We start from the raw sequence: 22,934 nt of genomic DNA, 5'->3' as shown, positions 1-22,934 counted from the left end.
GCCATAACAGCTTGTATTAAAATTAAAAAAAGAGCCCTTTAAACTTATTTTTTAAATACAGAATCTTGACTTGAAATTTGGTGGGAAAATGGCTGAGACTCTGAGGCTGGCGGTTTTTATTGTGACCATTTCATTGGACATGGATGGTTCCAATGAAAACTGTAGCAGAGTAACCAGGACATTATTTCTGGAAAAGTTGTTTTGCTTTGAGCACTACAAAAGGAAATCCATTCCTCTCCATGGGCCTTTTTCACAGCAGACATCTTGACTTGTCATAGCAGTAAAAACACAAGTGTTATTAATAACATTAACGATGGTTCTATTGTATTCAAGTGTTTTCTGTGGAAAAACAACTATTGTATTTACATGGTGGCAGAAATCCAAGAAATATCTTAAAACCTGGACAAATAAAGCTCCAACTATCTGCATGGATACAGACCTCTAGAGGTAAGTGAGTGGTCAGTCCTTTAAAGTTCAATTTGAAAACTGACAATTTGACATAGGCCTGTTCAGAGGACATTTTGGCATGTCACAGTAGGAAAAGCACAGGTGTAAATAATAAAATGAATGGTTGAATTCCATTCAGCTGCTTCAGTTTCAGGGTCCTGGTATTGTGCACGCTGTCTCACTGTCACAGCAACTGAATAAAACACAGCCATTTTTAACGCTATTAGTAACATGTGCCTTTACTACTACTGACAAGTGAAAATGTCTGCTGTGGAAAAGGCCTATTGTGCAAACAATTTTCAATTATAAATCACACAATGATTCAATCATGCATAAAAACATCAAATTATTTTATTATCATCGTTATTATTATTATTATTATTATTATTATTATTATTATTATTATTATTACACACACACAACAGAAAAGTCACAACAGGAAAATCTTTTTTTTTACATTTTTATTAATTAACGCAACTTACAGTCAAGCCAAAGAGTGAACTATATTAAGTGATACGTATTCACATTATGTCCTAACAGGGTTTACAGCATATCTTGTGTTCTGTAAGCATAATTGTTAACAAAAATAAGGAAATGTAAGATAGAAATCAAAGCTTACAACTTTACAACAACAACAAAAACAAGGAGCTTAGCAGTGGATGTGAACAAATTAAATGAGCAACATAAAGACCCTCACCCGAACAGGAATGACAGCAAATTCAGTTTTGGCATGTCGTGGTTTAAATAAGGGAGACGAGAGAGAGAGAGAGAGAAAAAAAAAATAAAACAACTCAAAACTGAGCTCAAAATGACACAAATGAAGGGAGGTTTGAATTCACACGGCTGTGCAGGGCTGCCTTTGCCAAGAGACTTTGGTCACTTTTCTTCTCCATCATGGCTTACAATGAACAAAGCACAATGTATAAAATGAAAATGGCCTATGAGGGAAAGAAACATCAAGAAAAATGGAGTGTCCTGGAATCAGTTCTATGTACGAATGAATAGGGGAATATATTTTATATTTCTTAAGAATCTACAGATGATTGTCTGTTTTCCTTAAATGAACAAGAAAATCAAAAGTTTTGCAGTGGACTACAACTCCAGGACAGCCCCTACATTCATAGGAGGTAGATAACATGGCAATGACACGAAACAAACTTATCAAAAAAAAATAAAAGTGTCTGAACGGGAATCGAGCTCTCTGTCAAGTCTGTGAAATTGTAGTGCATAATTTGTTCAACATTTAAGGCCAAATAGGAACCTCATGTGTAGATCTAAGGCTATTTTAAGACAAAGGTGTGGGGGGAGGAGGAAGTTTGGGACAGGGACACAGTAAGCAGATACAGCCCTTTCACGACAATACCTGAGTCAACAGTCGTGTTATACCACAGAGCCTCGCAGGATGCTTGGTGCACGTCAACTCTTCATCAACTAAACCCGATGTTTTTGGCTACACAGACACAGAGAATATGCAAAAACAAAAAGACAAGTCCTTTTGTTACAACAGAACTCGATCAGATTTACTGGTTGTGGCATGTGCACAGCCTGTAGTGACATTCAAACCTCCCAAAAGGGGAAAATTAAAAAAATTATTGGACAATATGAAGTACACTACAGAAGAAAAAAAAGTCAATGCAGCATATATCAGGCTTATGAGGTACTTCATGAATATATATAGATATATCAACCTTTTTAGAAAAGCTCTTCAAAGTCATATTATTCCTTATAATTCCTATTGATAGCATAAAATACCTCGTCAGTTATTTTACTTTCTGCCCAACCTCAAGTGGGCGATTTTTTTTTGAGACTGCTTTGAAAGTGCAAAACACAAATACTGATCGTTCTATGCAGCATCTACACGCAAGGTTGCATGATAATTAAAAATGGAAATTTTTTTAATGTGGCGCAGCAGATTTTGTCAAACCTTTACGGTGAAAGGACTCACAAACCCAATGTTGGGGCAGACGGAGAAGAAAGAGATCTGACAAAAGGCACACATAAAACGACTACAAACACACTGGATGTTTTCAGTTTAGATTAAATTACAATTAACTGTAGTTAATTGCCACATAACCTCATATGTACCTTTTCGTTGAAGTTTACAATGATTTGATACATTGTAAAGTATGTTCAAATGTGTATATTCCCTTTGTAAATTGTCTCATGCAAAAATTACATCTTATACCCTTAACAAAAATGGCATTGAGCAGAAATGAACTGAGAAGAAGACAGGGACATGCACCCTGATTTTATTGCAGTACTGGGTTAACACGGCAGAGAAATGTAGGCATTTGATCACGTGGAGTGGCTCTATCCAGTATGAAACCTTAATATTTCAACATTCTGGTGAAACAAAAACAGAAAAGGCTGGTTTCAAATATTGAGACAAGTATTGTCCTAATGACAAACAATTTACCAATGATCCACAGCCCACACACCATCGTTATTGCTGTACATAGCCTACATCTTTCCAACAAACCTTCACCGCCACTACAAACATTCCTCAATATCACCAACATTTTACTGGAATATGAAAACACTGTCATAGTGAATAGCAATTACTGTATGATGGCACGTTTGTTGATATATGATACGGTCATGATTACAGTTTATTTCACCACATGAATGAGTACTAGATTGTGCTGGGTTGTTTTTGTCACTGTCTTTTGAAAAATGAAGGACTCACATGAAACAATGAGACTCCCAATTACAAAAATTTGGTCCCCTACAATGTAACCAACTACAGCAACCAACCAGTCATACATGATTACTTGGTTTTCCATTTATTAAGGTTAAAGAAAAGAACAGTGCTCTCACACGCTATTGGCTTTTATTGGTTTGGTCACAACAATTCTGATTTTGTTACCATTGTTATAAATTAGGGCTAATATTAGCTAGCACCTGACACTGCTCTGAGGTAGTTTTTTCCAAGTTGGTAAATAAAAAGCCAAGTCATTCTGAGGACTAGAAATGCTTTGAAAATACAAAAATATCCATGTGAGTCTTGCATGATTGGATGCATGTAGATCAGCTGGATTGGATGGCATTGGTTTGGTGAAGCTCGCTAACAGTTCTCCACAGTTACGGTCAGATTAACTACTACAGCCCCAAGCCTAACCCCAATGTCCACCGAACGCAGCTGCGTCGTGTTCTGGCTCAGTCGCGGCGCTATTGGTTCCCATTCACACTCACGCCTGATTTCTCTGCTCTGGTATCCTGCGTTGGGTCTATTTTTGCCAGAGCAGCTTGTGTCTCTGAAGCTTGAATTTCACTTGTGAATGCACATAAATGCCTATATTTACTGACAATTGTCAAATCAAACACAAGGATAAGACAGCATGCCATGTACCGTAATTAAAATGAGTTCAGCCACAGAGTATTTGTTACCACATTGACCTGCAAACGTGTTTAATATGTTTGTAAAACACAAACAAGAGTCTACAGCCATAGTATCCTCACAATGACAATGGTAACATGCTAATGTTTAGCAGGTATAATGTTTACCAATGTCACAATCTTAGTTTAGTGTGTTAGCATGCTAACATTTGCTTATTAACGCTCAATTAATACAATACAAAGTACAGCTGAGGCTGATGGGAATGTCATTAGTTTTGCAGGTATTTGGTTATAAACCAATAAAATTTTGACCTGATGGTGGCACAAGATGAAAAGTCAGGGGATCACCAAAGTCATTAGGATTAATTGGGATTGTGAAGGTCTGAACAAAATTTCATGCTTTAAATAGTTGTTAAGATATTTAAGTCAAGACCAAAGTGACCAACACTACTATCTGTACAGCCGCACTGCTAGCGTGGCTAAAAATGTCAGCAAACAACCCTTAACAACAATGGAAATTTGGCTGCTGAAGGACTGCTTGAAGACGATTCTCAAACGCCTCGAGGAGACTTTGAAACCAAGACAACGACCAGACGTGAATACCAAAATGCCGCGTAGCTGCATGCGGTGGACATGAGGCGTAATGGCTCTTTCCTCAGGTCTGCTAGTACCCCATTTGAATTTGTACTGAATTCTTGAATTATAGCTAAAAACAATAATATAGACAAACTTTAACTGCAAAGACCTTGTGGACACCACACCAGTGTCACGTGGCTACAGGTAATTGGGTGGACATTGGCATGATAAAGACTGACTGTCAAGGACAAAGTGATGCTTCAGAAAGGTTTATCTAGGAATAGGAACAGGAAAATTATACTTGCTGAAGCTGAGTGCCATGTAAATCATAAACGGTACTTTTAAAATCTGAAAAAACAGTTGCGTAGTAATACAATCACCAAAAGTAAGGAACACAACCGACACTCAAACAGAAAGCTTCTTTGCTTTCAAGTGGCACTGCGCTAATGAGTTAGTGAGCTGAACTCAGGGGGGATTTTAGGATTTTACAGGACAACTCTGCAAAGACAGAGGACAGGAACATCAGACCGAGGGCTTAAGCAGAAGCCAAAAATCTAACAGCAAACAAGATAACACACCAAAGCAACCATCATATATATATATATATATATATACACACACACACACACACACACACACAGCTCTTATGTTACAGCACCTCACACAAGCATGACGCCAGAACAGAAAAGATGACTACTCTTTGCACCAGTGTGAAACATTTATCTCCTAAAACTACAGTAGCCATCTCAACTGTAGACTTGTATATCTCCTGTTAATCAGTGAAAAGATGAATGATATCAGCGGTGATGTGGGCAATATCTAAATCAATTAAATATTAAAGATAAAAACATAACACTTTCTGCAACTATCAAAGCCTATAAAACAGGAGAAAAACACCAAAGAGAAAAAGAAAAGGCTGTACAAAAGAAGCAAACATGAGTATAAATGTACTGGATGGATAGCCTATACAATATTACAAACCACGCAGGCTCTAAGTACATTCATTGTTATTATTTGGAGCTAGGAAAATAGGTTCTACTCTACAAGAGGTTTCTTTATATCAGCAATAGTTTCTCTACAAGAGACGGATGAGAGGAGAGACGTTACTACACAGAGGGTAATGGTTTGGAATAAATTGATGTATAGATTGAAATCGGGCTCTATTTTATTCCAAGACCATTCTAAAGCAAAAAAGTAAACAGGCCAATCGTTACACATTGGAGGAATTTTATCTCGGCCTCTTTCAACCCTAAATTTAAACATACTTACAAAAGAAAAACCTGGTATCAAGAAACTAAAATGAACTGATCAATTAAATTAGCTTATGATATGCCATTTAGTTTACAAACCAGACATTTCTAGAACCTGCTTTGTCCTGGTTTAGGCCACCCCAAAAGATACGGATAAACAGCCAAACTGAGGTGACGTATTGAGAAAGCATCCTGTTATGTCATTAGGGTTACCACTGCAGGTGTTTTGAATGCCTAACTAAGCACCTTGGGCACCATTAAACTTGTAAAGCAGCGCCACATTCATCCAGGCTGGTGTATTCATTTGTTTGTTCCATACACAGTCTTCATTTAGCTCATTATGATTAAGCAGATTTATGTAAAAAAAGGAACAGCCTCTTCTGAATCTTGATATGTATTGGTGGTGTGTGACACATAAAGAGGCCTTACTTTAAGCATTATTTTTATATGCACATCGCAAACTTAAAAAGGGACTGTAACCATGTCAAACCTTCCTGTACACATCATCCTCACACAGCACTTTGGCATCCACGTCTCTACAGAAATTGTACTGTCCATAGGTAAATGGGTCTCTTTTTAAAAACCTGTCAGTTTGTTTTGCATGAAGCACCTTTCTCCCACATCACTGTACAAAGGCAACCCGCCCACGCAACTACTAAGTTTCACTCTTTCATTAACATTTAAAGGCATATTTCTGAAAGACGACATGCTGAATGCTGGTTGGCTAGGTGGCGTGGCTATTTGAATAGCAAGTGCACACTGACGTTTTCTCAGGCCTGTTAGCTGTGTATTTTAAAAAGTCACCAATTCCAACTGCTCCTTTCTAAATAAAAAAAAAGAGGCTGTCAGTCTGCTGCCTGATAAATACACCTAATGCTGCAACAGCTACAAAAGTCCATTCTTGTTTAGTGCAAAAACAACATTGTCAAATGTTTGAGTTTTATCTCCAGGAAAAGCATTGCCATTCTGATCTGCTATTTTAAGGTGCTGGTAAAGTTAATGTAAAACAAAAAGAAGTAACAACAAGTACAAAGCCACCTCCTAAAAGACACCTTGATATTCTGAATTTCAGCACACTATTATCTAGGACCCCCATTCACTTTCCCACTTTCTACATAATACGACAGGCATTTTCCAAGGACATTCACCAACAACTGGGCTTCACCTGACATCAGTCTCCATAAAACGCAACGCAATATTCATTTGTTCTCATCCAGTAACACTTAAACTTGAATGAAAGATTTCAATGCATGATCTCATATAATGACAAATTCCATAATGTTCTGTAGTGAAACTTAACTGATCAAAGGCCTTGCTGAATTACATACGTTACATACATCTTTTCACATGGACTTAAATATGTGCTTGATTTATTCTCTTTGTTAAGTCACTTGCAAGTTATAAACAATACAGTCTCTAAAAGCACCACTAGGGTGCATTTACAATTTCTCCAAATCAAGATTATGCACTTATCATACCTGATGTGGGCTTTGCATTTGTTGTTATACTGCTCAGGTTGAAAATCAAGGTTTAAAAAAAAAAAAAAAAGCCTGTCAGTTCACCGGTGCATAGAATAAAAGGAAAGAAAGAAGGGAAAGCTGTGTGTTAATACAAACACACTTCAAGAATTTGGTCATACAGCTCAACGCTCAAAACCCCTAAAAGAAAACAAAAAACAAACACATTCTCTCTTATAAGTTTGAGTAAAACTATGAAGAAAAAAAAATCACACAACTACATAAACTGAGAAAGCACGTCCACCATCATGCACACCAAGCGTTTAAAACCTCTACTGTCAATGCAAGACTCAAACAATGCCAATTAGATAGATAGCAGGGGTAATTATACAGAAATGGCCAGCAGTGTGATGTTACCATAACACTTAACAGGTAACAAGAGGTAGAACACACGGCCATTTCCATACAATTACACCAGTGTCACGCAATATGGCCGAGCCTCCTGCTTCGATTGAGGAACACACATCTATAACGTTCTGCTATCAAAAGTGCATCCAAATTTACATGTTGTGAGACCAGCACCGATAAGAACAATATTGACATCATAACAGTAAATATCAAGTACATGATTTTCAGAATGCCCCACAAACACAGTCAGTCGGATTTCTAGTTGCTTTACAGATAATGAGTAAAAAGGGTAACAGAGAGGTCGTCAAAGGGAGAGAAAAGATCCTCAAGATGATGAAGCATCTTTTTAACATACAAGTAAAAAGCCTTGTTGACCAGTCCAGTGAGGATTTAAGGTGGTTTACAGTGAAAACTTCTAGCACCTAGAATCAAGATGTCTGTTTGTGCTTCCTAGTCTTTTGAATATTAATCATGTAAAAGTTTATAATCTTGTTTGGCTAAGAAAGATTGTGTGTTACAAAGGATACACCCAATTTTCAGGCTATAAAATCTACAATGTTACAAATGACCACATAAATACTTCATCCCATTAGAAAGGCATGAATATGCTGATAAGCACTAAGAAACACTACTAAATGCAACATGCTAAAAAAAACAAAAACAAACAAAAACAAACAAAAAAGCCCTGATTATCTACCTCTATAAATGACCCAAATTCATGTGAGATACCCCACTGCTAAATCTCTTGGTTAAAAATAATGCATAGTTAGAAAATATAGACTACTCTCCTCCAATCAAGACTATGAGAACATTCGCCAGCTTAACCTAGTAGTAAAACTTAGGTGGGATGTTAGGAAATGTCTAGAATTATTAGTAAGACTGCAACAGTCTTAGAAGGCAAGAGAATATTTGCATTTAAAATCTGTTTACAAATAGACTAAATGTTAGTTTAGACTACATGTGGGCCGGTCATTTAAAAAAAAAAAAAAATCTCTATATATTTTCAGCAGCCTCCACTGAAAGCTTATTCAAAATATACCTTATTACCAATATTACTATATAGTATAAAGACTCACAAAAAGTCATTTGCATAAAAGCTTTTGTGCGACGACTGCTCCAAATTCCTGGAGCAAACACTAGTTGTGTTTTTTAGGGAATTTTGATCAGTTAAACTCTAAAATGTTGCAGCTTTCACTCCACTGTACCGAATGCCTGGATATCGAGATGCCACACAAATATCCTGCTCTGACAAAGACACTGCAGAAAACTCTATCCTGCTGCTATATACATTAAAAAACATAAAAGTAGGGTTAATGTGTATAAAGGAAGAAATAAACAATTATCACAAATGCCTAAAGGTCTAAAACATGAGTCAGCTACATGCATATTCATTACAAAAATGATTGAAATTAAATTAGACTATAAAAACCGAAGGGGAAAAAAAAAAAAAGATTTCATCAAGTTCCCCTTTATGTTGATTTCTACATCATGTGTCTTTTATCAACACGGCTCAGAGTACATTAGAAAGGTGTCCTTGTTGGGAACCAGTCCCAATACACTATTTCTCGGCATGGGAATTAAGTTACTGGTGCAACTCTTTCAGTTCAAACTAACAAGAGAGGCAGAGAAGGATAAAATTGCTATTATTTCAATCTCTATCTGAACACTAAAAGCCCTCTAGAATAAACTAAGTGTTGGTTCAAGGGTTGATAACAAATCTGATGCAAAGAATCCTTAAGTAAGTTGTCACCAGATTTGGCATAAAATAGTCATCAGTGTCAATCAAGGACAAATACTGAAAACCCAGCAGATGTGGGCCTAATAATTCAAAGTTTAACACAGAAACGACAACAGAAAGGTGGTCTCAAATGGCACTTTTCATCACATAGTGCCCTATGTGAAAAACATCTCACACAACCTTCAATATATTAAGTACTTTTGTCCTGATTGAAGTACCCATTCTGGTCAGTGCACTTTGCTTTGATTGGCTGATAAATAATGTTTGTCAGAGGAGCTAATCTTTAGGCATATAAACAGTGAACAGGCCTCCTCATCTTTTGATGAATTTGATCCTTCTCCCTTCAAGCACCAAGACCCTAACAATCAATAGAAACAGAGAGAAGGAGGGTGAACAGCTTCTTCTAAATTATAATTCACCCCAATGTATAATGATACTGCCCACTAGTTTAGAAATTGAAGATTTCTTTTATCAGTGTACAAACTTTTCTTTTTCCTTTCATACTTTGCAACATATTCCCCTGCAACAAATACAAACACACACTAATGCACAACATGTAAATAAAACCTCTTCTAGCTCAAACTCCAAGAAAGAGAGATTCTTTTGCATCTTACAGTCTAATAGCTGGCTTGGTTTGGGTAGGTCAGGGACTGAAGTACAATTGTAGACATATGGGTAACTGACAGATCTGTTAGGTAGGGAGATCATGATGTGAATGAAACCACTGTGATGCTATCTACAGCTGAAAGTGAGACAGCGAGGGGTAGTGTGTTTCATCAGTGGGGGTCTCACCCACCCCAACCTGGGGTTGTGTGCTCTCAGGCAAAGTACATGGTGCGCAGGGTGTCCTGGTGGATCTGAACGGCCTTGGCCAAGGCCTGTTGGTCACGCCCGTTACTCTGGCCTGATGTATGACTGCCCTCGGCACTGAAACGGCAACATTCAAAAATTATGTGTAATGTGTAAAAAGCTGTTGATGGTTTTCAAGAATATTTCATTTCATTTGCAAGAATACATATAAAAAAGCTTTTAAAAAAGGTGGCAAACACAGCAAATGGCTCTGAGTCCCTACCTGTCATGCTCTTTGTCCACCAAGTGATAGCGAGCCCGGAAAGCCACCAAATGGGCGTAGTAAGCTGGTGCTGGGATGGAAACTGACCGGGTGCAGCGCACATAGGTGTGGCATAGCTGGTAGGTGAGGACTTGCAGTTCATCTGAAGAGAAGTGGTTGTCGTCCCAGAGCACGTGGTAATGAGACGGCCTGCTCGTACCCTGCAAGGAGTGATAATGGATGGAATAAAAAGGGCAACTCAGTCAGAGCAATGGCGAGCTGAAAGTGGTCGCAAGTGTGGTTACACTTTTCAAAACTTGAGGCACAAAAAAAACTTACTGCATAAGCTGGCCAGGGGACCTAACCTGAGGAAACACCTGGTCAAACACAAAATATATCTAAAAGCTGAAGAGGGTAACCAGGTACCGAAGAAGTTGAACCCTCCATGGACGGCAAAACTTAAAGAGAGGCATCGAAAACTTCATCGACATCTTCGGGTAATTAATTAGCTAGTTGGATAAGTTGTTGCTGGAGATAACTGGGCATTTTTCACTGTCTAGGTTGATGTTACTTTAGCATTTTTTACTAGCGTTAGCCACAGGACTGTCAACTATCATGCACTGACTATGAGACACACTAATGACAGTTTTTACAGGCTCTCACGCCACATGTCCATTTTTTGTGCAGTGAAAAACAAATGTATAACTGATAACGAATCCCTATAACTTTTTATAGTGAAATATTACAGTATGCAAGCACAGCGGTAGTAAAATAAGTTTGGTCTTATTTTTTACAACTGTAATTACAATTTTTGTTATTACAGAGAGAATAAAGTACCAAAAAAAGATACAGAATTCCAGATACTGGTACCGTATCGGTTGTGAACGGTACCCAACCCTACCACACAGACACTTTTACAAAGGACCATGAATGTGCTTCTAGTGACTGTCAAAGCTCCAGTGGACTCTCAGTGTTTCCAGTGTGGACACGGAGAGTCTGACAGATGCTGGTCATGGCTGGTCAGCTGTGACTACCAGCTCTACCACTGAGCGGTGATCAGTCTGTCACACTGTGGGTAAGTCACTCTGGTCGGTGTCAAAATCGTAGTCAAAATCCATTAAATCTGCCCCTTTCTTATAATTCCTTTTTCTAAAATACTTCACAGGCACATTAATTTGTTAGTTCAATTACAGTTTATCCTAATTCAGATCTTACCTGAATGCCAGCATGACTGCAAAGGTAGAAGTCAAATTCTGATGGGTGAGTGATTTTGGTGTCCACTGTGGTGCCTGCTGGAATGTTGCCACTCTTCCCAACCTGCAAAAATACACACAAAAATGCTTCAGTGAGTTAGCATGGTTTCATTACATGTTTGGACAAGTTGTTGTTTAATTGAAAAATCAATCCAGATATAGGAATGCCATTACCAAGTAGGGATTTAAATGCAAGTGCTGTGCTAGTGTCACCAAATTACTTAGGATTATAGTACACCAACACCTGTAGCAACTGGCTTGGTGCCACCTGTGCATGACTATAGCTTTGGTGCATGCCAAACATCTTTTTCTACTGCCGTTTCACTTTTAGAAGGTAATTAGGTACCAAAAAAAAGTTACATAATTTTGGTCTCAAACTTGTGTGCGCTCTCTCATTTTTTAATAAATCTGGTTAGAATACTGACAAAATTCCCACCCCTACCAACGACACAATACTGACCCTCTCGTTTCTGTCCATACAGAACAGTCTTGTATGGTGTCTCTTCTGCACGACCACAAAGGTGATACCAGGCTGGTAGTCCTTCTCTAGTTTTATGCAGGCCTCACGGATCGCCAGCAGCTCATGCTGAAGGACCTGCATGTATTCAAGTCAAAAGATATTTAAGATATTAAACAGGTGAAACGTTTCATAGACGATGCTAAATACATTCTTTTCTTATACTGGTACTAGTAGCTAAACAAACTTTATACAGTTATTTTGTTCTTTTTTCTGATATTTCATAGTTTCTGCATCATCCCTGATATATGTAGTATCACCTGGTTGAATTGGCCCTCAGAAATGCCATCGCGGTAGTAAATGATTCTGGTAGGCTTGAAGCGGGTGGACTTGTAGAACTGGATGAGCAGCTCCCTCACCATGGTGGCCAGGTCCTGGATGATGTCCTGACGGTGCTGCTGCACCCGGACTGTAGCACAGTATCTGCTGGGATGGGCATCCATACTACCAACAACCTGAATAGGAAATATCAGTTAATACCAGATAAAAGTATTGACTTATAATGACATTTAATACAATGTTAAAATTTAAAGGGTGGACAAAAAATGTAAAAGCTCTTTATGTGCCTTAATAACTTGTCTTAGGGAATTTATGCATATGCACTCTATGATAAGACAGTTTCTGCCATCTGTGTGAGAGGTGTGCTCTCAGGACCAATGCTCTTTCAAGGGAGTTAACCGAATGTCTAGGACGGTGTAGTCCCTCATTCCCGGTCCATTTTTCACAATTGAGAATGACTTCCGGATGGGAGCCGAAACGTCTTGATTCTGAAAACAGTGTCCAGATGACTACGACTGAAACCTTTTCTACGACGAATGTCTAGGGTTACTCTTCGCAAGCCTTTAGTTTATAAGTTCATCTCATTGTAGAATTATTCATTAAAAGCTGTATTAATAGGTTTGGGGTTACTAGAAAAACAAAACATCAAACAGGCTGACAGATACACAGCAACTAGTGTGTCACTGGCTTATAAAATTATTATGGCTAATGTGTTTGCTAAATTTGCCTATTTTCACATCCCGCAGGCAGAGGCACCGTTACGTTTTTCCAACTCTCAGTAACTTTGTCTGTGTGCAGCTTTGTACTAGGTAGGTAGGATGCAGTAGTTTCTGCTGAGAGCAGCTGAGGCTCAGCAATATCATAAATGTGCCGGCCATAAAACCAAAACAATGAGTTGAAAGAAGCTTAAGAGCTGCAGAGATAGCTTGTGATTCTCTGTGATTTTGACACTTAGATTACACCCCATTTATTTTGTGAAGGGTAGATGTTCGTTGTGTTGTGATGTTACTTACAGCAGCGATGGAAGGCTTTTTTCCATCTCCTGCAGGTGGATGAGTCACATCTGCACCAAGGAAGATCACTGGCTGCTGGAACACCAACGGCCTGGAACAAGAAAGCAGAGTGTAGACACAGGTGAAATTCAGCAAAAAAATTATATTTTCCAGTTGATAGGTGTCCCATTTCAAATATACACAGCGATTCATTTCATTAATAGCTTCACTAACCTGCCCTGTGGGAGGAGGATGTTATTGACACCGCCCAGCTTGACGTTGATCTTCAGACAGAGGTTGGAGAGGGTCTGAGGTGTTGTCTTTTGAACATTCTTCACCTGCACACACTGCGTGGCCATGCCAAGTACTGTGTCCCCAACACGTTTCACCTCAGCTACAACACACATCAGGACAATAAGGAGATATCAATTAATTAAACATAATAATACTGATGTTTTGCGTTTTGAGTTCCTGCTCTGGTGCATCACTTCAAGTGCACACAGTTACACTGACCAATCACAGACATTTGGGACAGGAGGCAACCAAAAGTGTAATATAAATACATTTTCTATATTTGGGTAAATCCTTTAATTTGGGTGTTATCTATGAATGGGTTGGGATTACTGATGTTCAAGTGAGTTGGGAAGCCATTGGGAGAGCGGGTATTTGCTTGTGGTTATTTCCTAAAGCAGAAATAGAAGCAGTAAAACTTGCACTGAAGCAGCAGGCATATTCAGATACACCAGACCAACTGCCAGAGCATTAATAACACTCTAAATTACACAAATCCTCACTGGTTTGGAAAAGTGTTTGTTTTAAGCATTGTCTTGCCACGCCAAAAACGTTTAGTTTAAACAACTACAGTTTGTGATGTCAATTAGCATGACGCTTCGTTTTAACAACTAAAACTGTCCAACACTAATTGCACGCTGTCATGGCATTATTATCCAGTCAAATGTTATTTATATTTGTCTTTAAGAAGACACACTGATTTCATGTCCAGAAATATAAATCATGTTCCTCACTAAATGACATAAGAACAACAGACTGTATGAGTGGATCCCTCACCGTAGACGGGTGTCTTCCCCGGTAGGATGACGACCACCAGCTGGAGGCCCTGGTAAGTGTACTTGAGGTGCCTGAACATGGGCTCCACGCTGTCCGCTCCTTGGGCGTACTTACAGAAGCAAGGCTGACCCTGGATGGGCATCCCTGCATCCCTAGAGATCTTCCTAAGCTGATCTGTGAATGCTCTGAGACAGATGAGGAACTTGTTAATTCACAGTTCAGAGAGGTTTAGCGATTTAGGTTGCAAGAGACAGCAATGGCAAGTGACAGGCAATCATCAAAGCCAAATCAAGAAGTCCAGTAGTGAAATGCTTAAAACTTATATATACCTAACAGTCTAATATTCCCCCTGAGCTACCTTGTGTATCTTGAATAAATTCAACCACTTAAATTCTTCTTTTAACTAAACAATACTGTATATGGAAAATTAAGAACATTATGTTTACACTGAACCACAATATATCTGAAAAGAAAATCATGAAACCCAGATACAATGACGCCTATTAGTCTTTCACATGCTATCCTTGGCATCAAACATGTGTCAACACTGACATAAAGCTTGAAACATCCCCTATACATGTACACAAATGTAAATGACAAAACTTAGCAAAGGAATTGCCAGCTGTACATACTCAACATGCACTCTTACACCCCTGTAGAGCTAAAATACTTCGGTCCTCAGGGGGCGAATACAGCCTCAAGAAGACTCAAGAAGCTGGGCTGTCGTGACAATTGTGGAAGATCCAACATGAGATGTACTGTTTCTGCGCTCCTGACTGCAACATTTGAAACTCCAGCTCAGAGCTCAATGTATCCTTGTGTTTGTGTACTTCTAAGGTCCTTCGCTATGCTTGCAACTTTATGTCTTTATGGGCTGCCTGCCATCAAACCCAGCAAAAGGCACATGTTCACAGCGACATGAAATACATTTGCAATATGCTGGAGCACTTCACTTACTTGAGCAGGAGTTCAGTGCACTGTCTCTGTGGTGCAAAGCAGGCGATGGCCCACACTTTGATCTCAATGCCAGTGTGGAACTGCTTGTTCCTCATGTCCCATACTCCCTGGATTGGTGTGGCTATTGCTTTGTTCTGCAAATTGTGATGACAGCAGCCTTATTAGTGATAGTCACTGTACACAAGATGAAGCTATTCCAATAAAACTTAATACCAATAAATGAAGTGTGTTGCAGCTACATGCATGAAAAGTACATTAACGCCAGGCCACCATCAAAACATCCAAACTGGTGATCAACATACCCTGCCTCCATACAGAATGGAAGGTGCTTGTAGGACACGGCCATTCACTTCTGTCATCTCATCCCTCACCATCACTCCAAATTCACGAACGTAAGGGTCGGTGTTGAAGTTGGCACTTCTCATCTGAACAAAACAAAACAGCAGTTGAATTAATTGTCAATACCCCAACCTATCGTATAATCCAAATGCCTGCAGACTTTGCCTGCAAAGACTTTTTCAAATGTAGTCATAATAAATGCGGCAAACGTAACAAGTGTATGTATTTGTACACTACATGTTTATAGATTCTCGCTAAAATCATTCATTTAAAAAAACATCACTGAGCCTGTGCTTGGTGTCAAATTGAAAACTTGGCAGCATGGGCAGACACATTTTCTTATCTCACCTAACAGTCAACTAAAGCCTATTTTTGAAAATAATTCAAGAAACAGGCCATACAGCCACTGAATCTTTGTTAATTTTAAACCACAAAACAACAACTCTGTTAGTTTCTTTTCTTTTGCTGCTACCAATTTAATTTTTCTTGAATCCTGATACGACTGTCAACAAGACTATCAACAACTGGCTGACATATGCACATGTTCCAAAGTTCTCTGTTGTGTCATGTGTCAGCAGCAACCATCAATGTTACAGGGTTTTGTTGTTTTTTGTGTGTGTAGTGTTTCCAGGATTGGCCTGATTGTGGCAGTTAGTTCACAATCTTGACATTGTTTTTAAATTGGACCAAGACCGTTGGTCAAGCATTATTGATGAATCTTGGCATGTGGGGCTGAAACGATTCCTTAAGTAACTCGATTACCAAAAAGTCAGCGATTCAAATTATTTGCATCGAAGCTTTGTTTAATCCATATAATTATATACAGCGCACTGTGTTTCGCACAGATGATTATTACTGTCGCACAACGCGCTTATGCTGTGTGTGATCAAAGACGTTCAGAGTGTCTTTTGTGTGATTTGACAGTGCGGATTACAAAGAGGAGGAAGAGAGAAAAAATAGCGAGGGGTGAGAAGAGACAGGCCAGAGAAAGCGACAGAGAGCTAACTTCTGAGTTGCATTCAGTAAATATTTATCCCACAATGACTTACCAATTTACTAATCTCGTCCTGACGGTCTGGTGCCGATCGGGCTGTGGCACGGATCATAGTGGAGGTCTGATTGTCTGTCAGCTTTTTGATGCAGCGCTGTCCTGCCACTATGTTACACACCTAGAATGGACACACATGTAACAAAACAGGTTTAGAGAAAAATAGTGAAAGTGAATCGGGTAACTTTTCAAAAGGCAAATAAGTAGGGGAGATTGGTGATGCTTACCTCTAGAGGTAGGTAGGTGTGCTTCTGCTCCTGTCCCACCTGTAGACACGGGAGGTGGGGGTATCTCAGGATGAGCTTGTACTTGTCTTTGAAGTACTGTGCTACTGTGCATTCAATAGTTTGGCCGTTCTCCTGCTGCAGGGGGAACCTGAGGGAAGCACACACGAGAAAAGTAAGAGGAAGAAAAATACAGCAAGTCTTGTCAGATTTCACACAATCTGCATTTATTTTCTGTAACAACACTTGTATTGTTGCTGGACTGCAGATTACAGTCCAGTACAGTTATTAATGATATAACAAGAACAAATTTGAGACAGAAGAGCTTTCTTACGTTTGGTGGCTGGCTGGTCTTCTGGTCACGTTGCACACTCTGTACTTCCTCTTCATCTGTCCACAGTGAGTGATCTCCACCTTCAGGCCTGAATGGAGGAATCACAATAAAGGATAACAGAATTTAAAAAAAACAAAAACAAACTAATATTATTTAAAGGCCAGTTTTGAATATAACAAAGAACACTGGTCATAACTCCTTACATGACAAAAAGGACAAACAAATATTTAAACTGTTCAAGTATAAAACTCAAAGAGACTTTAGAATAAAAGGTTCTGATCTTCTATGACTCTAAACTGAACATTGAATCAGGTCTAACATTTTAATTATAAATCGATTTAGAACCTAAATCAAATCTTAAAATTCCCACCCTTATTATAAAACATTTCACCAAGAATTAACCCAAAATAAAAACTTGTCTAACTGACAAACAGACTTCAATAGCAACTACTAAGTGAGCTCCTGAGCTTTACTTACCTTTGATTTCTTTTGTAAATTTCACTCGTTGAGAGTCTGTTAAGGGCTTCTGTTGTTCTTCAATGCTTTTGAAATCCAAGACCTCACACATGAACTCAATAACAGGCTGGGCTTTGTAGAATGCAGTGGCTGAGACTGCAAATAAAACAAGCGCACAGAGATGAGATTCACAGAAACAACTTTACTTACACACAACTTGTGTACAATCAGTGTTAAAATTACCATCAATGTTGAGCATCATTTTCCAGAGGGAAGGCCTGACAGACTGGTGGAAGCCAAACCACACCTCTCTGCCACCACCGAGGGGGTTCGAACATCCCTCTGAGGGAGTGAAGAAAGAGCGGCCCACTGGGGTATACCTGTAACAGAGGACAGTTAGCAATCAAACCTGATTAACACGTTCTGAGAAACAGAAGCTATTCAACTAAGTGGTTGAAAGACAGTTAACAAAGAAACACAGAAAAAGAGATCTGTGATATGGGGTCTGGTCTGTTTGTTTGTTTTCTTGTTACTTATTTTTTGTGTGTATTTATTCTGTTTTGTACTCTTGACATTATTGAAAATGAGGGCAAGCCCTCAATGATTCCTTGAGATTTAAATAAAGGTTGAATAAAGATGCTATGGATAATCATTTTGGCAGTTATACAAGGTATTTAGCATGACAGATTACCTATTTCATGTAAGTTTCAAGTCACTACAAGTTGACTGTCACACCATACTGAAACAAATGTAACCCAGTCTCTGCATGGAAGAGTGAAAAACAGGTCATTCAACACTTCCTGATGTTTATTCCTTCCAGTTAGACTGCCTATATCAGGTTGGTAGATGAATTTGGTTTCTGTTTTATGTTTTAAATACAAATGGGTAATCATGACCAGTTTCACATATTTCAAAAGGACTTGCATTGCTTGTGACTCTGCAGGTCTGCACCTCACAGCAAGTTGAATGCTTTAGAAGAATGGTCAGCAATAATGTCAAGTATATGCAATTTGTAATTAGTGCTAAAACATTCAAAACCTCATCTGTGGTCATTTGACAACAAGGAGCACAAAGTTGGCCATGCATTTATAAAAGAGATTATTTTTATGACAAACATCCCAGAAACCACAACCTATAAATACAATACATCATCCATTAATGAATCAGTGTTCAATAATAAAAATCCCACCTCATAGAGGGCAAATGTCTCATGACCACATCCAAGGCTTGGACGGTCTCAAAGGGAACGCTGGGTAGCCGTCCTGATAGTGCCTCGTGCAGAGCTTGCAGGCTGACGCAGGACACCCACTTGATGGATACTTTGAAGCTGCGGTCTTTGCCTTCACCAGGAATGGTTACCTCAAGCTCCACCTGTGTGGTGGATGGGCAAGAAAAGAAAAAGACAGAGGCAATGCTATGATATTGTAAGAGTAACTTTTTTTTTTAAACAAATGTCTATGCAATTTCTCCAAAAGTGGAGATTTTATTGTTGCAGGTTGTCCTGAAAAAATATATACTTTGTCTCTGCCTATGGGCAAGGGCATGGCAGTGTAGAGATTCTTCCTCCCGTCATATACTGGCTTTCGATCACCAAAGATTTGTGTTTTAAAGTGCTGGACCATGTGCTCCACAATTTCACTGAGAACAAAATGAAACAAATGAATTACCACAATGCCCAGGACATTCCAACAACTCATCTACCACATGCCAGGGGCTGCTGATGAAGTATACACATGTACATACCGATTGACCCTCCTGGGGCATTTCTCAGGTTTGATGTCGATGTCATAATGGTAGACCTCCAGTTTGGGGATTTCCATCTCGAAGAAGTTGGCCTGGAGCTTGATTGTCCTGCCCATGGTGCCAAAGTCTGGCCGTGATGGTGGCTTGAACACATATTCTGGCACTGGGGAAGATGGGGGGTCTAAAACAGGGGGGTCAAATGAAGGAAAGTGACAAGGTGCATAATTAGGATCACAATAGAGGCCCAATTAGTATTTTTTGACCACATACATAAAAGTTATGTTCACATAACTGGACAGTGTCACTAACAGATAAATAATAAGTATTGTGTGTTTATCAACTGATCATAATGGCAAATAAGTTGATTTTACTGCCAAGTCAAACATTTTTGGTGTTAACAGGTTTCACAGCATTAGAAAACATCAGAAACCATTAACAAAAGAATGAGTGATTCTATGCCAAATTAGAGATGTAAAAAGTCCTCTTTTTAATAGTTACCTTTGGCAAATATGATCTATGAAATGTCTTATGTGACATGTCTCAACCAGTTCTACACAACCTGTTCTGCCATGTCAATAAATAGGCCTCCTACATATGAAAATTGTGATGATGAGACAAACTCAGAGATGTGATCTATTTAACACAGACACTATTTTGGGATACTGTAACCTGTAATATTTTTTTAAAAAAGGCAATCGGCATCACAGATCTGATTGACAGAAGTTATTATATCTAAGGGATCAATTCTGTAGCCTTGTAAAGCAAATTTGTAACCATGAGGCTTAAAAGGCATTTTCTTAAGTGGGCATCATCGATGGACCAAATGACTCAGCAAGCAACTGGGTCAAAAGTTTTGTACTTTTCTAGTGAGACCTTATCATGAACCCTTCCTACATCTTGTTGGACAAACATGGCACTTGCAGGGCAGTCTTAATCTTTGTTTCCCATTTAATAAAGGAAAAATGACAGCTGTCAAAGTTCTAATGTATCTGCTGAAATTCATTTCTGAATAAATCTGAGGTGAAACATGAGCACACAGTTACAGAATCAAGTCTCCTTTTACATCTGCAGCACCTAACTTTATTAGTTGTTCACAGGTTTTTGAAATATTAAGAGACAGTAAGTCAAGCTATCACCTAACACTGCCGCTTAGATCACTGATTGTTTTGGCTTCCAGCTGGTGGACTCACTTCTTGAATATATATTCCAGATTAATATCTTATAGTGAGTACTGAGCTTGTGAGTTGGTTGGAACCAATGAGGCTAGCAAAACTCTATCTTCTTATACACTGAACATTTTTTGAGGTGTCCTCCCTTCTTTGTATTATCCAGGAGAAGATGCACCAAGCTTTCATCTTTGGTAGGCATGCTGAACCTAGAAGTGCCATATCTGCAACTTCAGATATTACAGTGAGACTGTCAGAGCCCTCAGTGCCTTATCTTTGTGCTCCAGCTCTGTTCATTCAAATAGAACAACACCCATAAAACCTAGTGATATATGGTGGCTACTATTGAATAACCTTTAATGTGTAAAAGTGCACTGCCATTCAGAGCACAAAATGAGGTGCATTTAGAGGAAATTGACTGTCTTTAATGACATTGTCTTCTTTAGAATCTCACCTATATCACCTTTATCCTATTTCCTGGACAATTTCATTATTCAGTCAGAAGGTTAAATCGTACTTCAGATGAGTACATACTGTGATGCTTGCAGGATGTAAAAAAGCATAATGTTGCCATTTACACTGGACCGATGCTGGGGCCAGTTTAAGGCTTTAAAGCCCAAATATGGGAAAAGCTTACCAGAGCCTGTTGACCCAGAAGAACGGGGTCCCTCAAGCAACTCAGCAGCTACAGAGGACAAAAATGACATGCTATGAATGCTCAACAATTCATTTGCTCTGATACAAACAGTACTTGAATATACAGAGTGGTGAAATGTAGGCTACATTTGAGTCACCTAACACAGGACAGAAACCTAGGTTTACTGCTTAAGAAGTTAACATGAATGTCTTTATGAAGCAAGTGGCAAGAAGAGGCAAAGTACAGAATGCTACTCTTCTTTACTTATACATTTCCATTGCAAACACTTGCTTCATTTCAGTATGTCTTGCTCCCTTATCGCTTCCACAACACCATCGTCCACAATCAAGGACAACTTTTTCAAAACTCTTATCAATATGCACACAGAAGGAATCAAGCAAGCTGGCAATCTAACTCTGCTGAAGCCACCCATTCACCTGGAAACAGCCCAATGCTAAACGCCAATTCATATATTAGTACTTCAAAGAAACAAAGATGCCTCCTGCAACATAGAAAACAAACCCTAAGACAATTAATAAATATGAGGGAAACACAGTATAGTGTTGCTATTGTTTGGTCTGTTTTTTGCTCAGAATAAAAAAAAGAGCTAATGATAGAAAGAAAACCATATGTGAAAAACAAATGCTACTATATTCTAACATAATCAGTCTACTTGCCAAATGTTAAACTGTAACTGTACCTTCATATACATACTTCTCGTTTAATCTTTATATGTTCAATGACATAACGTCCGTGTAACGTTTGCAGAGCGATTAGACAGCGTCGGAGAAATTATAACGAGGGCAAAAACGATGGAACATAATTAAAAGTACCAAATTTAAGGTGGATACTGTTAGCTACCCATAGCTAAGATTGGTGATGAGATTAAATAGCATGGTCGGCCGCTAACGTTAAATGTTGCTTTTACTCTGTACTTGGTGTTAAACTGTGAGACACTCAAAACAGTGATCTGTGTTTATAGTTGTATGCTTTATTAAGAAAATATACGCCCGTCGACCCCACTACGTGAAATTATATTGGGAAGCTAACTAACAACAAGTTCAGCAACGAGTTACCGTTGAAGCTAACTTGGCTAACAGCAGCTTCTTGTTGTTGCACGCTAGCTAAGCTTGCCTCTACTACTAATGCCTCCACTTAAGACTGGGACGACATGTTCTTGGTCAAATGATTTGTTTAGTTTTATAATAACTAGCTAAATGAAACAGGAATCGAGACTATGTTCCAGCAATGACTCGATGCAATGTAGCAGCAAAATGCTGCAACTAGTGTGTTCATTTTTGCTAGCTGCATCACTTAGCCGATGCTAATGTTAGCTGCACCACTTACCTCCAGCAGAGGAATACATTTTGTCGACTTTTTAAGCGTGTGTCGTGGACGTACAGATACTCCACTTTATTTTGGCCAAATTCCACCTAAACTCATACGTGGTCGAAAAGTATTTATATCAACAAGAGAGACAGAGGAAACCCAGTTCGGAAATAAAGATATTTAGTTAGCCAAGTGGTAAATATTTGGAGTGTCTCATCCTCGGCACAACCCCATCCCCCCAACACACAAAACGGGAGCAGAGAAAAAAAGATAGCACAGGAAAGACCCATACAGGTCAAGAGCATAGTCTCATCTACTTCCGTCTTTGC

General features: G+C 38.9%; 1 protein-coding gene across 2 annotated transcripts; it reads right to left on the bottom strand.

Moving 5' to 3' along the window:
* Positions 1-891: 891 nt before the first annotated feature.
* ago2 (argonaute RISC catalytic component 2) lies at positions 892-22,899 on the bottom strand. Of its 2 annotated transcripts, none has more exons than XM_044172795.1 (20): positions 22,624-22,899; positions 21,277-21,324; positions 19,474-19,669; positions 19,248-19,368; positions 18,920-19,101; positions 17,974-18,110; positions 17,752-17,886; positions 17,275-17,362; positions 16,944-17,091; positions 16,718-16,837; positions 15,632-15,754; positions 15,330-15,463; positions 14,373-14,557; positions 13,539-13,698; positions 13,326-13,416; positions 12,294-12,488; positions 11,977-12,111; positions 11,479-11,580; positions 10,285-10,484; positions 892-10,139 (listed from the first exon to the last, which is right to left on the bottom strand). In XM_044172795.1, exons 1-20 carry the CDS (start codon positions 22,640-22,642, stop codon positions 10,031-10,033), a joined length of 2,628 nt encoding a protein of 875 aa, XP_044028730.1. In that variant the 5' UTR covers positions 22,643-22,899; the 3' UTR covers positions 892-10,030. The 2 variants fall into 2 exon arrangements, with proteins under 2 accessions (XP_044028730.1, XP_044028731.1); XM_044172796.1 differs by having other exon boundaries at positions 19,474-19,654; positions 22,624-22,897.
* Between the last annotated feature and the right edge of the window lie 35 nt (positions 22,900-22,934).

Source organism: Siniperca chuatsi, linkage group LG17, assembly GCF_020085105.1.
Source record: "Siniperca chuatsi isolate FFG_IHB_CAS linkage group LG17, ASM2008510v1, whole genome shotgun sequence".
NCBI lineage: Eukaryota > Metazoa > Chordata > Actinopteri > Centrarchiformes > Sinipercidae > Siniperca > Siniperca chuatsi.
The sequence above is the reverse complement of the archived record's forward strand: the minus strand, read 5'-3'. Positions and strand labels throughout refer to the sequence as shown.